The following is a 17,908-nucleotide window of genomic DNA, read 5'->3' as shown; positions in this document are numbered from 1 at the left end:
AAGCTCAGTAAGTGACAGCAGCACAGAGCATGTGCAGTGAATCAGCAGAAAAGAAGATGGGGAGCTACTGGGGCATTTTTGGAGACACAGATCTTTACTGCTAAAGTGCAGTGGTTGCCTTGGGCTGGTACAGAAACCCAAAATATAATTTATAATATTTCAAGCCTTCTTTAGTTAAGCTTTAGTTCTCCTTTAGGAGAAATAAATGTGTTGCATTGGGAGGGGGAATGTAATTAAAATCGCAAGCTTTGCTTAAAATGGTTTAGCCCTGCTCGCTATATAAAACATTCAATGGCGCGTATTCCATTGAGCATTGCGATTGTGAAATGTTATTACATACACTGGGAATGTTCGCAACAGCTATTTGGTTGCAAACTTTGCAAGGAAGTCATTGAGGTCTGTAATCTGACAAAAAGCATGCAACCCTTATCGCTAACGTTTGCACAGGTGGATGTGAATTGTTTTTGTGCTTACAGCACATATAACATTCCCCCGCTACTATTTAATATAGATTTTGTTTGCTATGGTGGCCAACACAAAAAAGAAGCCACATGACGAGAAGCAGAATGAAAGAGAAATAAAAGTCGAGAAGCGATTGCATTAAAGGTACTAGGAGTGACTGTGCCCCATGTCTGGTTTCTTATCCTCGTATTGAAGGGGTTGTTCACCTTTGAAATAACTTTTAGCAAGATGTATGGAGTTATATTCTCAGACAATTTATAACCGTTTTTCACTTTTATCATTATTATTTATGGTTTTTGAGTTATTCAACTTTTAATTCAGCAGCTTTCCAGTTTGCAGTTTCAGCCATCTGGTTGCTGGGGCCCAATTTACCCTAACAACCATGCATTGATTTGAATGAGAGACTAGAATATGAATAAGAAAGGATCTGAATAGGAAGATGAGTAATGCAAAGTAGCAATAACTACATTTGTAACTTTACAGAGCATTTGCTTTTAGATGGGGTCAGTGACCCTCATTTGAAAGCTGGAAAGAGTCAGAAGAAGAAGGCAAATAATAAAAAAAAACAATAAAAAAAGAAAAGTTGCTTAGAATTAGTCATTCTACAACATACTAAAAGTTAACTTAAAGTTAACATCTTTAAATTAAGTTTTAGTATGATGTAGAGAGTGATATTCTGAAACAATTTACAATTGGTTTTCATTTTTTATAATGTGTGTTTTTTGAGTTATTTCATTTTTTTTTATCAGCTCTCTAGTTTGTCATTTCAGCACTATGGGTTGCTAGGGTCCAAATTACCCTGGCATCCATAAGAATATGAGAATGGAATATGAATAAGAGAAGGCCCGAATAGAAAGATAAGTAAGAAAAAGTAGCAGAGCATTTAATTTAGATGGGGTCAGTGACCCCCATTTAAAGGTTGAAAGAATCAGAAGAAAAAGGCAAATACCTCCAGAACTGGAAATATAAATAACGACCAGCTGCAAAGTTGCTAGGAATTAAAAAAAATATTAACTATTAATAGTTGAACCACTGTTCATTCTAATTCAGCTGGACCCTGGCAATGATGGTTTTCTATAAACAATATTGGAAGTAAATTGACTGTTTTTGCAGGTACCAGAGGGCAAGGTGGTTGTCCTGTCATTTCGCTTCATTGACTTGGAGAGTGACAACTTGTGCCGTTACGACTTTGTGGATGTATATAATGGCCATTCCAATGTGCATCGCATTGGCCGCTTCTGTGGCACCTTTAGGCCTGGCGCTCTTGTATCAAACAGCAACAAGATGTTGGTCCAAATGATTTCAGATGCCAACACCGCTGGAAATGGTTTCATTGCTGTGTTTTCTGCTGCAGAACCCAATGAGAGAGGTATGCCTTTTCCTTCTCACTTGTTTATTGTTGATTGGATTATTTTGTCCAACCCATTTCTGATATTATTATTATTCAGTTGATTTTGATTCTGGCAATACTGAGACATGCACATCTTGTCTTATATTAACATGGAATTGCAGAAGATCAATACTGTGGGGGACGACTGGATAAACCTTCCGGATCCTTCCAAACTCCCAACTGGCCAGAAAGGGATTACCCTGCAGGAGTCACCTGCTCATGGCACATTGTTGCCCCCAAACATCAGGTGAGCCAAGATTTCTATTACTGATCATATGTGACGCATTAGGGAAGAACAAGGCTGATTCTTGTTTTAAAAAGTAACAGATACCTTGCTCCTAATTTACACATCCATTGCCATAATTATTATGTAGCGCTATAGTAAACTGCTTTGTATTTAGCAGTTATAGCTACTTTCCTTTGTGGGCTGATACCACAGATGAGCTCTCTTTCTCAGGGGTAAGCCCTCGCAATGCGGTGGAGGCAAGGGTATAGTGTAACTGTAACTATATGCGATAGCACAATGATGGGCGCCATACGTTCTTTAACGGTTGAACATAGAACTGTGTTTATTAAACAATAGCACATAGATCATTCAGCACATTGATCCACAATGGAGCATAGAATAACACAGCAGCATAAAGGAAGAATATACTCACAGCACATATTGGCTGAATCCCTACAGGCTAGGGAATACACAGCAGAGAGTAAGTTGGCAGCGTGTGAGAGGTATTGCCCAGTTTTCAGGATATCTTCCAGTGGCAGACTAGGGGAATTCCTATCATCCCTATCTCAACACTTTAGTCCTTACTCCGGGTCAGTAATACCCTGGGATCTTAATCTCCTCGGGGGAGCCTTGAGTTGCTCAACTAAATAACCTCTCTATCACTCCTAGAGTGATCTATAATTGATTATAGCTGTCTAATTACTAGGGCCAAGGCGCCTAGGGTCGACACTACGCATTCCCTTCCAGCCTGCTTGGTTGGGCTAAAGCAATGGACCCAGACCTCATGGTTCCTAAACCTTTTATACTCTGGCACAGTGCCATCTAGTGTACACTGTGAGAACTACAGGGGTTACATAAGCACAAGGTCCCCATAAGGACCTTTTAGGCGTCCATATAACTAGGGATGTGCCTGTCTGTAATGTGTAAGGGTGTCTAAGATTTTCACATCCCTACATTTACAATGTTCTTCTCAACAAGCCTGACAGAATTGAGCCTTTTCCAAATAAATTTATATATATATGTAGGGCATATATTTTGTTACCTATGAGATTTCTAAATGATGTCTATTTGATGTTGCTTTGTTACTAGGCTAAAGTAAATCTAATGACCAAGAAACCCTGAAATCTGCTATTTTGCCTGTCCCGTTTAAGGTCATAGAACTGAAGTTTGAAAAGTTTGATGTAGAGAGAGACAATTATTGCCGATATGATTACGTGGCGGTGTTCAATGGCGGAGAAATCAATGATGCGAAAAGAATCGGGAAGTTCTGTGGGGATAGTCCACCAGCGTGAGTGCATTTTCCTCTATTCTTATTTAGTTCATTAAGTTGGCCCTTGAGAGTGGATAAGAAATTGCCTTTATATGTGTGCAATGTATCTTCTCATTACAAATCATCATGCTGTAGTGCATGTGAGCCCCTGTATGAGATTTTTTGGGACATTGGAAGTTCTGGTGCTGCACACTTCTGCAGTTCCCCTCTGCTTTTCTGGGAAAAAACTTACCATTTCAAGGAAATCAAGCCCTAGTGATTATATACAAATAAGCTTTAAAAATATGTGTCAGTATCACTTTAAAGGGGTTATATATTAAAGTCAGAATGCAAAGAACTCAAAAAATTTGAGGGTTTTTTAACTATAAAATCAGAATTTCTAGTGGAAAAAAACTAGATTTTTTTGGGATTTATTAAATCCCAATGCTGCAAAAAGTCTGAACCGAAAATCCAGCATATGAGACCTGCTGAGGTTGTATCTAAGTCAATGGTGGAGGTCCCTATCCTATTTGGACGTTTCTGTGGTCTGCGCTGGAATTGGCCCGAAAATCCGACTATTTGGAACTTTTCGGGAAAAAGCACAAACAGTTTTAGCAATTTTGGGGAAAGAAATCCGAAAAAATCATACAATTCGGATTTTTCTTTATTTTATCTTGTTTTTCCCTGATCCGTTTAAATAGTGTTTTTTTTTAATAATAAATACGGTCAAATCATGGATTCTAGTTTGGTCAAATTTTTTTAATTAAATACTCAGAAAAATTTGGATTTTGATAAATAAGGCTCTAAATGTTTCTTAACATTCTGTCTGGGGATAGGCTGTAACACCCAGCATTTATTTACTCCTAATTATGTGTTGAAGAATGCAGCAAAGTTTTGAACCATGGAATATTCAGGTTTTTTTCAGTGGTGTTCTTTAAGAAAAATTATTTAAAGTTAAAATACAAATGTACTGAGTCTATACATGCATAGAGGATGTTTTTCAGTGTCTAACCAATCTCTTGACCAAATTGGCAATTAGTGAATCTATGTATGGCACCAAATCAATTGGCTCTCAATAAATATGTGTTTGGAAGGCTGATAAATTATGTTACCGTATATACTCGAGTATAAGCCGACCCGAGTATAAGCCGAGGTACCTAATTTTACCTAGGAAAACTGGGAAAACTTATTGACTCTAGTATAAGCCTAGACACAACTACAGCCCTGTCTCCCAGCAGCGCACATTCCGCCAAAGCGACCCCCCAGCGATCAACCGGACTTCTTTGCAAAGTTGATGGTGACAGAGAATTGCCAAACGGATTACTGTGTGCATTGTCCCACTGTCCCTATACCATGTGCAGAGGGTGCTGTGTGATATTGCCATCACTGTTAATCTTTCGTATAACCAACAGAGGGTGCTGTGTGATATTGCCATCACTGTTAATCCTTCATATAACCAACTAAGCCGAGGTAGACTTTTTCAGCACATTTTGGAAGCTGAAAAACTCGGTTTATACTCGAGTATATACATTTTTATTTAAAACTATGAATTACAGGAGTATAGCACAGAAACATACAGAAAAATGTAATGATCGTAGTACACATGAGGTGACAGTCAAAGCATTAGTTTCTGCCCTGTCCCTAAGTAAGGGATGCCCCCCAGTAACCTCTCAGAGCTACCCTTGGACTAGAGCCCCATCAACAACCATTGTATTTGTGCCACAGTGTTTGTGAGTTAATACAGAGCTAGAGTACAGGGTAAATCATGCCATCATCTTTATAAATAAGCCCTACTATTTCTATTATAATTAAAAGTCCTTGTTACATAATCTGTTCTTCCTCCCACTATCATTTACAGTTAATGTACTTGAAAAAAAATGCAGCCTCTGAAGTTGAGCACTAATGCTTGGCAGGGAACAGGACGGGCTCTCTATGTACTTCTAGAGTTATAGCAGCTTCTCTACACTGGACAATCTCACACCAACTGGTTCTGGCTGGATGTTTCAGCATAAAACCCCTGTTAAACTCTGTTGGAGACCCTGTGCAAATGGCTCCAAAGTCAGGCACTCCCTCTCTCCCAAGGATGCACTGGGGCGCCCAGCCAATTGGATGGCTCTCCAGCCTGTAACTGGGCTGGATGATGTCACAGACAGAAAAACAGGAGAAGGATTTGTCTGATCCCCTACATTTACATCCAGGGATCTGATGCCATAAATTTTAAAATTTGGCATAAAATTAAATGCCTGTACCAGTGTAGAAAACAGAAGTTTTTAACTTAAAGGGGACCTGTCACCCAGACATGAAAAGTTGTATAATAAAAGTCCTTTTCAACTTAAACATGAAATCAGAATTATTTTTTTGTATATTAAAACATCCAGACCTGCTTTAAATATTTTTAAAAGTCTCAGCTGCCAATCATAGTTTGCCTGCTCCTCCTCTATGCCTCAGTCATACAATCAGGGCAACTATTTACTTTCACTTTACATTCTGTACTTCTTAGATGTCACTGCCCTCCCTTCTTGCATGGGCATCAGGTGCCCCATTCTGGCTCAAAAACAAGTTTTTGGCATGATGTAAAGCTTGCATTAATAACAGTGTCTACAAAATGGCAGCGGCCTGCCTGCTGTGATAGTGAATTCCAAGACTAAAGGAAACAAGATTTAAATAATTTATATAGCGTAAGTGAAGTTTATTTTGTTTTGCAAACATCATAAGCAGGACTTGGAATTGTCTCTTAGAGTGACAGATCCCCTTTAATGGGGCAGCTTCCTCTTTGACTTTATCATTTTTGTAAAGTCTCTGGGTGTGCTATTTACAATAGTGCAGACAACAGCATTTCACATGAATTAACACCAAAATACTATACTTTGGTGGACATAGCAAGGCCCATTGAAGTGTATGTGACGACTCCATAGTCTAATCCAACTGCATAGGGACAAGCACAATAAGCAGAATTGCTATATGTTAGGGCAATGCCACACAAGGTTGAAATCCCAGTGATTAGCATAGTGTGCCTTAAATTGCTCTTACATTGACTTAAATGGCCATTTCCTTGCGCCTGTTGGATCAGAAAATGATGACCCTCACTGCCATTACATTTATCAATTTTCACTCATCCCTGTAGGCACCAGGTCCCCCATTCTGGTGCAAAACAAGATTTTGGGATGATGCAAAGCTTGTCTTAATAACAGTGTGCACAAAATGGCTCCTGCCTGCTTCCTGTGATTGTGAATTCCAAGACTGAATGAAACAAGATTTAAACCATTTATCTACTGTAAGTAAAGATTATTTTGCTCGATTAACATCATAAAATATTATTTGGAATTATTTCTTAGGGTAACAGGTCCCCTTTAATTAATATGTGCGTTCAGCTTTGTGTCCATTCTAGGGTGCAGTGGTGTAATCACCACAAGGGGTCTACTTAGTATAGTTGTTAGAACCCCAACTTCTCTCTTACATTACCTGGATCACGAATGAGCGGTAGCTGCAGACTCAACCATTCGTTTGGTTTGAGGGAGCGATGGGAAGGAATTGGTGTTTACAAGGGCACATTCTTGTTATGCCACTGCGAGGGCAACAACAGTTATTGTCCTACCAAAACTCTCAGGCTTAAAATGTTTATAGGGACAGAATTGCTGCATTTTAATTTTACTTTTTTTTTGACTGCAACCTAGGCACCTGCCATAACCACTTCTATATCTATCTATCTATCTATCTATCTATCTATCTATCTATCTATCTATCTATCTATCTATCTATCTATCTATATCCCAAAGCATGTTGGGAAATGGTTTGAAGCACTTTCTGACAGCTATTTTCTGGGCAATGAGAGTGATTTTTATGTGATACAAGGCAAAACCCACTCAAGCTTTAACACTCTATGCAATATAGCACAACACACATGCAAATACTTTTTGTTATAGTAATATTCAACCTTTCTTATAATTGGGAGTGTTTACTGAGATGTGTATAATACTAATGTAGAAAATATTAATCATTCAGTTATGATTTAAAGCTTTATTGGGCTTTTATTTTAGTGCCAGGTTAAAATCCTGCTGGAAAACATAAAACCCAAGTTGCAAGTCTATTTCTTTGCTGGCACCTCACTCCCATTATTACTAAAGGTTTGATGAGAAGATGTTATCAGACTGGCCCATCATAATGTTAAATAAATATGCTGCCGGGGCTGGAAAGGCATTCGCTGAGCTATGAGAAGCTGCTGACTTGGAGAGGATTGTTTATGTGAGCTCGCTCCAGAACCTGCAATGGAAAGGCTAGACACAGAGCTGAGGAATGTTGTCTACGCGGCATCAGCTGAGCAGGGACAGTTTCACATGAAATCACAAATCCCACACTAGACTTATTCTAGAGATATTTTTTGTAATTTATTTTGGGATTTTTTACCCTTGATTACCAAATCATTAACCTGACACATCAACAAACTAACAATGGTCATACACCAGCCAGTCCTGTATGGTATCTAGCCAATAGTATTGCAGGCTGAGCAGCCACCTTTCCATTGATCCACCAATTGGGCTCACAGTCTAACTGAACTAATGAAGTAGGGCAGAAATGTTGTATATTGTGTTTTGTGCTTCTGTATAGGGCTGCCACCTTTAATTGGGGCAAAATGGGCTGGGGGCGGGGTGGATGAAGTTGCACATGCTCTGTGCTGCCGTTACTTACTGAGCTTAGTGACCAACATGCAAGATACTGAATATTTATAATATAAATGTCATAATATCAGGTTGATTCATAAAAAAAAAAATCAGATTATTGGTACATGGCAGCTCAGAAACCAGAACAATTAGCATTATAATTTAATATTCAGCCTTGTTTCATCAGCTTATGTGAAACCTTAGGGAAACCTAATTTTCTGCTTGATTTTGATAGCCCCTAAGATGAGCTGACGCTCCTAACAAAATCCAAGATTTGAAGCTCCTGTGATAACTTTAAAGTCCTGGATCATTACTAATACAGGTTTAGGACCTGTTATGCTTGGGACCTGGGTTTTTCCAGATAATGGATCTTTCAGTAATTTGGATCTTCATAACTATATTCTACTAGAAAATCATGTAAACATTAAATAAACCCAATAGGCTGGATTTGCTTCCAATAAGGATTAATTATATCTTAGTTCAAGTACAACCTACTGTTTTATTATTACAGAGAAAATGTTTTTTTTTAATTATTTGGATAAAATTGAGTCTATGGGAGACATTCCGTAATTCTGAGCTTTCTGGATAACGGGTTTCTGGATAACAATGCTGAACTTTTAGACTGGTTCAATAAGTACAGTATATAACATTTTGCTTTTCTATCTATATTCATTGTTTGGGTTTAGTTCTCCTTTAAGAGGAAAATCAGTCAGGAGCTATGGTCCAGAATACACATAGCATGTGGTCAGCTTTACTTTGCATGAGTATATAGCTAGTTCATGGTATGTCAGAATTACTCAAGCATTTCTGAATTATGAATAATTGTATTTCTTATTGTTTCTCAACTGATAGTTCCAAAATAGCAATTTGTGACTCCCTGGAAATAAGGAACAATCATTGCAGATTATATAAAAAACAGGAATTATATTTTTATTTATTATTTATTTTATTATTTATCTATTTTTATCTATTTAAACTGCACCCAAGGTTCTCCTACAAAAGAAAGGATGTTTTTCAAAGGCATCCATTTAGTATTATGGTTTATCCGTAGGTGAAATAAAAGCAGAGCTTCCCATTTGTCTCTGCCTCTGGCTTCAACACTAAATAAATAGTGCTATTTGGCACCTTTAAAAAAAATTTTTCCAATAATCACCAGCAAAACTGTCAGTTGCATATTCCCTGGCATTGATCCCTTAAAATACTTTGGACGCTTAATGAATTCTTTCATGTATGAGTGAGATACAGTATCTATTTCAGGTTGAATTATAAAAAGGCGCAGTTCCACATGCAATATATCATCATTGTCTATATCTAAAATATCTCCTGTACTAGTGTCGGACTGGCCCACAGGGATACCAGGAAAACTCCCGGTGGGCCAGGTGTCAGTGGGCCCTCTTGCTTCTAAACATTTAGTCTATTTCATGGTCACTCCCTATTGTAAAGATGTGTAATGATGGAAGAATAGAGTATAGTAAGTAGATAGAAAAGACTAGGAGAATAAAGAGGTTGAGTGAGGAGGAATAATAGTTTTGAAAGTGGGCCCATGGTCTAAGCTTTTCTGTTGGGCCCCTGGCATCCCAGTCCGACACTGTCCTGTACTGTAGGTGCATGCACTTGCTGTAGGTGTGCATAGCTGACTTACAATATGTTTAAAATACACTGATTCTTATTTTTGTCTCTCCTTTTTCTAGGCCCATTGTTTCAGAGCGAAATGAACTCCTCATCCAGTTCTTGTCTGATCTCAGTTTAACTGCTGATGGCTTTAAAGGCCATTACAGATTCAGGCCTAAAAAGTTACCCACAACCACAGTTTCTCCTGTCACCACCCCTGCCACCACAACATCAAGTAAGTCTCATGACTGCAAGTTTTGCTTGTTAGATTTGCTATGGAAAATCCTTAACATATTCCCACTTTAGGTTTCCCAGAGCCTGTGCTTAGGCTATTAATCTGCAAGTAAAAGTGACTATATGGGGTTATAGTTAAGAAAATGGCATCTTTCTGGAAAGTACTTATTTCTGCCACTTGAAATCTAAAGTCTTAAAATTCCTTCCTGACTCCCAGATGACAATCGGACTGGTCCCAGGATCAGCTTTGTTCTATGTGTTAATTGCAGTTACCTTGGATTTTTTCACTTGCCAAAAAGGCATCCAACCCTTTTCATGAATGACTTCTTGAACAATTAGCTAGGTGCATATTTGAGCTGAATGAAATTAATATTTCAGCCAAGCATGTAAATCACTGAAATTATTTTTGCATACAGACAGTAATTACTTATCTCGCAAAATGATTAAATGTACTCATACACTGGCTGTGACTAGACTATATATTTTTATATTCATTTTCTGTCCCTAATTACTTAGCTGATTGTTGCTACAGTAACCTGTGGGTACCATTCAGTGTCTCAGAGCCACTTTTTTTCTTTGATCCAGAAGCACATCGGCTAGTTGATGCGATCATGTGGCCCCCAGGGCATAGTGGGCATATCGGGTTAAGATCTGCTCGTTTGGTGACCTAGCCAAATGAGCGTATCTAATAGTGTATGGCCACCTTTAGTGAACAAGCAAACCAAGCAGTGCAAGAAGTCTCAGGTCACGCAAAGCGAAGCAAAAGTCATTCAGTTTCCACTGTCAGTATAATTTTCCTTCAGGGTTAAACAGGATAATTATAGAGCAGCATTTGGCACTAAAAATAACACTTTATACAGGGTTAATTACAGGGCTACCATAACATAGGAGCACCCCTGTTATTCTTACATTCCACGGTGATTTGCCACAGAGCACACACAATCTCATTATGTATAGAACCACAAAATAGAGAACTCTAGCCATTCCAAACTGGGCATCGTTTTGATGTTTCCAAAGCTGTTCTCACTGGGTTGTACAGTTGGGACACTCTTGGGAACCTCCCTGCCATTATCTTTATCTTTGGGAGATGCACAGTCAGGTGGGGAGAGATTGGAAATTCACTAGTAGAAACAATATATTTGACTTTTTTTAAAAAATGTTAGATTTTTTTTTCAATTCAGCTTTAAATTTGACAGGAAATATAACAAAACCAAACAATGCAAACATTCTTCCTGCTGAAGTTGACACACCCATCAAGTTTTGTTTGTTGAAGACAGAACGGATGCTTTTTGGGTGCTCTCCAGCTTTGCATACTGGCGGGGAGGGCTTTTCACCTATTCATCTTGGAAGATTTGTGTGGCCTTCAAGTTGCTTAGACATCAGAGCTTTCAAGACTTGACTGGGCCACTCAAGGACATTCACCTTTTTATTCCTAAATGACTCCAGCTGATCTTTGGCTTTGTGCATTGGATCATTGTCTAGAATAATAGAGATTCTGACTCAGCTTCAATCATTGCAGATCAAATGAAACTTCTTTGAAGTATCTGCCTGTACTTTGGGCTCTTCTTTGATTGCTTAAATAAGCCTCTATGGAAAATCACATTCCAGTTTTTTAGAGCTTTCTGCATAATTAATTTAAGGATTTAAAAATCCTGTTCCTAGATGTACACCACTAATATAGAAGTGATCAAACATATTAAACAACTAGGGAGAGCATCACTTGCAAATGCATATTTTACATCAGGGTTAAACTATAGTTACTGAAGAACTGTTGACCTTAGAGTGGACTATTCAGTTATTAAACGTGACCTACAGAATATGCACATTAAAGTGTGTGAAAAGAACTAAAATACTAATGAAATGATCCAACTGTAGCCTGAGCAAAGTTCAGGCTGCTTTGTAACCCCGTGGGGCCCAGTCTACAGTGAGCAGCCCGAGAGGGAAAATATTTCAGTGTTAGTCTTTGGAAATTAACATTTTATTCAGCAAGTCCGCTAAATAAAACATTCAATTCATTACATTTTTTTGGAGTATTGGCTTAGAATAAGCAAAGTGGCATCTGCCTCCCCTATATACAGGTCTGGGGCCATGCACCCAGATTTCACCTCAACTTTGTTGAATGTTGGTGCAGGCTACATTTATTTAAAGGAAATAGAAACCCTCAAAACAAGACATTTGGGGGAATGTGATAAAAGTCGGTAAAGGAAAAACTATTCGCAATGTGAAAAGGTATGCCTTTGCGCAAACAAATTTTGCTTTGCGCAAATTTAATATAGCTTTTGCGAACACAGAAACTGTTTAGTGACCACTTCCGACAGTGGAAGACCATTTGCGAATTTTATAGTTTGCGCCAATGCGCAGTAAATGTAATAAAACTTCTTACTGAAAAAGTAGTTATTTTTGCTCCAAAACATTACAACACCTTCAAGCACTTCTTAAGAGTGCACAGTTACAATTCGCAATGTGCAATTACAATTCGCAATGCAATAACAGTTTAAGGAACAATATTAGATTGCGAGATGTGGATTTTTATTCTTATTGGTGCGAATTGTTTTGCTGTTTGCGACTTTAATTACATTCCCCCGATTGTTTTTAACATAAAATGTCAAAAAGATTAAAAACAGCTAAAAACTATAAAAAACCATATTTATTGGAAACGTGCTTGAAAGAGCAATTTTGCATTAAAAATTTTGGAAAGTCCCTATAAATCTACTGGCACTAATTATAAACTATGCTACAAGAAAAGCCTCTATATTAATATACAGTAATTATGGCACTTTGCTCTTTTGATGCATTACCTTACAGTTTTAGGAGCTCCACTTATTCTGTGCTGGAATATAGGAAGGTCAGACAGGAGTAAAATTAACAGTTTATAGTATAGTGTAATAATCATATTGTACTTAACAAAGCAAACATACTTTTGAATTATGGCAAACCATTCCTAATGTTTTTTTTTTAATGTTTAAAAAACCCATGCCTTAAGTTTCCTCATCTGGAAACCAAGGTCCCAAGCATTCAAAATAATAAATACAATAAATGTATGATATTATAGATACTAATTACCTAAAGTGTAAACCCGCATCATTTTTCATAAGCAGCCACAGGATCCATAGTGATGTGCGGCGCTCATTCTAAGCAGAGAAAAAGGTGTTTACTGCACTCAGGTACTGGACAGGGGGCAAGTGCAGCTTGGAAACTGTCATACTGGGGCAGGGAGATCGTCATTCATAAAAGTGGCACACAAAATATTAAAATCATTGTTTTAGCCATGGCTCCCTTGACAGCTCTGTGTTTCTTATCCTACAGGTTTGGTGACACAAATGTTTATTTGGAAAAAGCATTTATTTTACTCTCCCATCCATACCCTCTCTTCGGTGTACTTTGTTGGTCCCAGGAGTGGATACGTGAACAACCAAACTAGAGAGTCTTCATCTTTTTTATTTTTAATATTTAACATTTAAATATTTAGCTATGTCTTCTGCAGACAATCCCACTATATAAGTTTCAAAGTGTCACAGAGCCTCGCTGAGCTGGTCCCATACACAGGTGTTACTCTTACAACAACTGTCAGTTTTCCTAGCCTTAAGAACATTTTTTTTTTTGCTTTTTAACAGGTGACCAATTAATTCTATCTGCTGATTGGTTGCTGTAGGCTACTGTTCCTCTGCAAACTTAGTACCTTTTATAACATTACTGGGCCTCGCAGCAAATAATTTTTCAGGCCTCCAAAATGCTTAGCGGATGACTTGTTTTAACAATATTTATTGAAACTGTATATGAATTAGTGCCTCATGGGGCCCCTATACCTCCTGGGGCCCCCTGCAGCCGCAGGGTCTGCTTCCTCTGTAGTTACTCCCCTGATTACCCCCCTGGAATGTTATAGAATAGCTAATTCCTTTACCGTGTACTGTATGCTTTATAAGCCATATACAGATTTGAATACAGTAGAACCCTAACCATGCTCATTTGGCATATAATCAATGGCTGGCCTGGCATACAGTTACCCTTTTAGAGCATTTTATCCCTGGAAAATGAAATCATTATTATCCACCTATTCGGAATGCCTTGGTTGACAGTATTTAACATGACATGTTAACCCTGCAAAGTGTTATGTAACTGTGCTTGGTTCTTTGGCTGCCCATTAACTTTAATGAGTCTGCTCATGTGCCTCAGTCATTCTGTGCTGATCCATTAACTCTCAAGGCCTGTTTAAGCTGTCTCCGTTAGAATACAATATCTTTCCATAAACTACAAAAATATCAGAATGAAAGAGTGGAACTCATTTATCATTTGCAGTGGTTTATGGGTCAGGGCAGCTGAGATATAAAACCACATTTTTTCCCTTGAGGAAATAGTAATTTATTTATTTTGTTTGCTAAGAAGTGCAAACTACCGAATAAATCAGTGTCCTCTCCTATGATTCTCCTGAGCTGGTAATAGCCTTGGTAAGAGCAGTTGTTCTAAACTATTTGTTCTTTACTTTTTCTAAATCAAGGTCTGATACCAACCCTTGCACTTTGCCAACAGAAATGCAAACGGACGGGGACGCTGGAGAGCAATTACTGTTCCAGTAATTTTGGTATGGAAAAAATATGATTCCAAGTATTTTTTTTTTTCATTTTGGAAATTAATGACTCAAGGTTGTGACTTTAAATTCCAAGAAGTGACAGAGGCGCTAGTTGTGAGCTGCGATTAATATACAGAGCAGCGCTTGATAATGTTCCACTCCATCTGTGAAAAAGGTTTCCTTGAGATGTTTAGAAGGAGAAAACTGTAAACATGTGCCCCAGCAGCAAATAGTCTAAACACAAATGGCTGAACAGACGGTGAATTGTTACTATATAAAAGTCTTTATTCAGCCGCACACATCTGGAACACCATGTGTATTTTTGGCCAACAAGGACAGACTTTTTAGGACGACAATTCAGACTGAGTGATTACTGGTTTCCCAAACAAGTCTTAATATGGAACAAAATGGCTTTGAGATCAAAGTATTTTTGTCATTCTCAGTCTGATTGTAAAGCCGCTTAAGCATTGTAACTTGCTAATACTGTATAATGTGGAAGTCGAGTGTTTTTTTACACTAATATATTCTGAAACAGTTTTTTTTTATTGCTGATGGTAAATATTTCTCCCCTAGTTATAACGGGTACAATTATCACAACTGTGAGCAGAGGCGGCAGCGTGTATGCAACCATTTCCATTATAAGTGTATACAAGGAAGGTACGCTGGCAATCCAGCAGGCAGGCAAAAATATGAGTGCCAAAATCACTGTGGTTTGTAAGCAGTGCCCAATGGTCAGAAGAGGTGAGTAATAAAAACATTGTATTGGCTGGTCTAGGAAATTTGTGCAGTATTAAAGGGAGTACTTGAATAAAACAATATGATTATTTTATTTCCATGTACTTTATTTTAAATAACCATTGACAGTGCACTGAAAAGTCCTCTCCATACCAAAAAAGTATTTTCTTTACCAGAGAAGTCCTCTCCATACCAAAAAAAGTCCTCTCCATACCAAAAAAAGTCCACTCTATACCAAAAAAAGTCCTCTCCAAACCAGAGAAGTCCTCTCCATACCGGAAAAGTCCTCTCCATACTAGAAAAGTCCTCTCCATACCAAATTAGTCCTCTACCAGAGAAGTCCTCTCCATACCAGAGAAGTCCTCTCCATACCAGAAAAATCCTCTCCATACTAGAAAAGTCCTCTCCATACCAAAATAGTCCTCTACCAGAGAAGTCCTCTCCATACCAGAAAAATCCTCTCCATACTAGAAAAGTCCTCTCCATACCAAAAAGTCCTCTCCATACCAAAAAATTCCTCTCCATACCAGAGAAGTCCTCTCCATACCAAAAAGTCCTCTCTATACCAAAAAATTCCTCTCCATACTAGAAAAGTCCTCTCCACACCAGAAAAGTCCTCTCCATAGCTTTCCAGTATTATCCAAGAAAATCTTTAACTGGCAGTTGATAAGAAACATGATTTACTGGAAAAGGAACATGGATATTACAGGTCTGGGTGGATTTAGGGTGGGTGGTTTTTAGGCAGAAATACTGGCAGGTATGAATTTCAAAACTACCATGCACATTTGTGTCTTGCCATTTAGTTTTTATTTCTTTGGGCTCCAAAGTAGACCAGAGAGACCTGTGCATTTCACAACTGCATTTCACACACCCTCAGTGGGCTCTGCCCTTTGCAGACTGCTGTGAGGTGCAGATTTCCGAATAAGCACACTTTTCACCTCCACAGTGCTCCTTCACTGGCATCCAGAGCATAATTAAATGACAACTATAGCCCATTAAATCTGTGCTTGACTAAGAGCCAAGAGTTGTGGTGCAAAGAACACAAATACACTGGACAGAGCAATATTAGCAACTCATCGTCTACTCATTACCATCACTCCTGGCACAAAGCAAAGTAGTTGCTTGATCAAAATCCTCATCTCCTTCCCATTTGGACCTTAAATAGGTTAACATATTGTTCATAATAGACTGAAGCTGAGACTGGTGGTGTCTTCTTCTGCAGGATTGAATTACATCATCATGGGTCAAGTGGATGAGGATGGACGGGCAAAGGTTTTACCCAGCAATTATGTGATGACTTTCAAAACCAAGAATCAGAAGTTGCTGAACACATTAAAAAACAAGAGATGTTAGAGCTTCAGCCATCTGTCTTTCTCTACAAATGTGACTGTACTTCCCAAACTTGGATGAAGATCGTTTGGATGGCAAGATTAAAGTCAATCGCACCTGGTTGTGGTTTTATCATAAGACAAGTGGAGCATATTTTATGCCGATTTCTCCAACTGAGGTCCAGTCTGAACTGTTCTAGGTTCTGGCTACTTTAATCTCTTTTGTTGGTAGGGGGATTTATTCAGTTTTTAAATAAGGAATGGTAGAATAGATTGTGTGTGTTATTTAGCAACAACAAATGTATGAATAGTTACTTGTTGCTGCCATTTAAAAAAACAAATATTTAAAAGTCTCTCATTAACTGCAGGATGTGCAACGTGTGGCTCATTTAAAGGTATAGCTGGCGCTGTCACACTGGCTGCTGGGAATTGTAGTTGAAATCTAGAGACACAAACTGCAGAGGCCTGTACCCTTTCTTAGGTTAACACTCAATGATTCCCTTACTTATTTATATAAAAAATTATGATTTTGATGTTGAAAGAGTAATGTGATGATGTAACATAAGGAATTTAAAGTGCAATATTTATGACAGTTTTAGATATTGTTAGATTTTCTTCAGTGGAGCAGGTTCACTTTTGTTTATTTTTTTTTATCTACTGACAGTTCATGTGTGTGACCTATGCTTAATAAAATCAGTATATAAATAGTTTTGTATTACCCTCGATTATTACCTAAACAAATACAAATTGGAGATAAAAATGTCATCCTTAAATTGGTTTGTTGAGTTTTATGTTAATGTAAATGGCCTCTTGAAGCAAAGAACATTCTAGAGGTTTCAGTGCCAGTAACGGAGGTGATCTCACAGGGTTGTAATGGGCCAAAAAAAAAAACTGGTGGGCCCCCGAACCAGACCCGCTCCCTGCATGAAGACTTTGACCCTGCTTCTGACCTCCCTATCTGGCCCCCACCATGGACACAAGAAGAAAAAGGTACGCATTAGGGGGGGCTGGAGGTAGGTTGGGGCTCGGGCAGGGGGGCTGGAGGGGATTTGCAATTGGTGTAGGGGGCCCCCCAGTCCAATGCTCTACTTCCACCTGGGTCAATATTGACCCAGAAGTATCAGTGACATGCAGACACTGAAAAAGAACTACCGGTATGGGACCTATTATCCAGATTACTCCGGACCTGAGGTTTTCCAGATATTGGATCTTTCTATAATTTGGATCTTCATACCTAATGTCTACTAGAAAATCATGTAAACATTAAATAAACCCAATAGGCTGGTTTTGCTTCCAATAAGAATTAATTATATCTTAGTTTGGATCAAGAACAATACATTGTTTTATTATTACAGAGAAAAAAGAAATACTTTTTTAAAATATGGATTATTTTTATATGGGACCTGGCCTTTACTTAATTTGGAGCATTCAGGGTAATGGGTTTCCAG

At 38.3% G+C, this 17,908-nt stretch overlaps 1 protein-coding gene across 1 annotated transcript in view; it reads left to right on the top strand.

Moving 5' to 3' along the window:
- The window catches only part of pcolce2.S (procollagen C-endopeptidase enhancer 2 S homeolog), a 35,007-nt gene extending 17,840 nt beyond the window's left edge, over window positions 1-17,167 (top strand). Inside the window, 7 exon segments of the mRNA NM_001087030.2 lie at window positions 1,576-1,831; window positions 1,975-2,099; window positions 3,230-3,366; window positions 9,677-9,831; window positions 14,326-14,409; window positions 14,971-15,138; window positions 16,355-17,167. Of these exon segments, the coding sequence (NP_001080499.1) occupies window positions 1,576-1,831; window positions 1,975-2,099; window positions 3,230-3,366; window positions 9,677-9,831; window positions 14,326-14,409; window positions 14,971-15,138; window positions 16,355-16,485 (1,056 nt within the window). The 3' untranslated portion in view covers window positions 16,486-17,167.
- The last annotated feature ends 741 nt before the right edge of the window (window positions 17,168-17,908 follow it).

The sequence above is a fragment of the Xenopus laevis genome, chromosome 5S, assembly GCF_017654675.1.
Source record: "Xenopus laevis strain J_2021 chromosome 5S, Xenopus_laevis_v10.1, whole genome shotgun sequence".
NCBI lineage: Eukaryota > Metazoa > Chordata > Amphibia > Anura > Pipidae > Xenopus > Xenopus laevis.
Note: the sequence above shows the minus strand (reverse complement) of the source record. Positions and strands in the feature narration are given on the sequence as shown.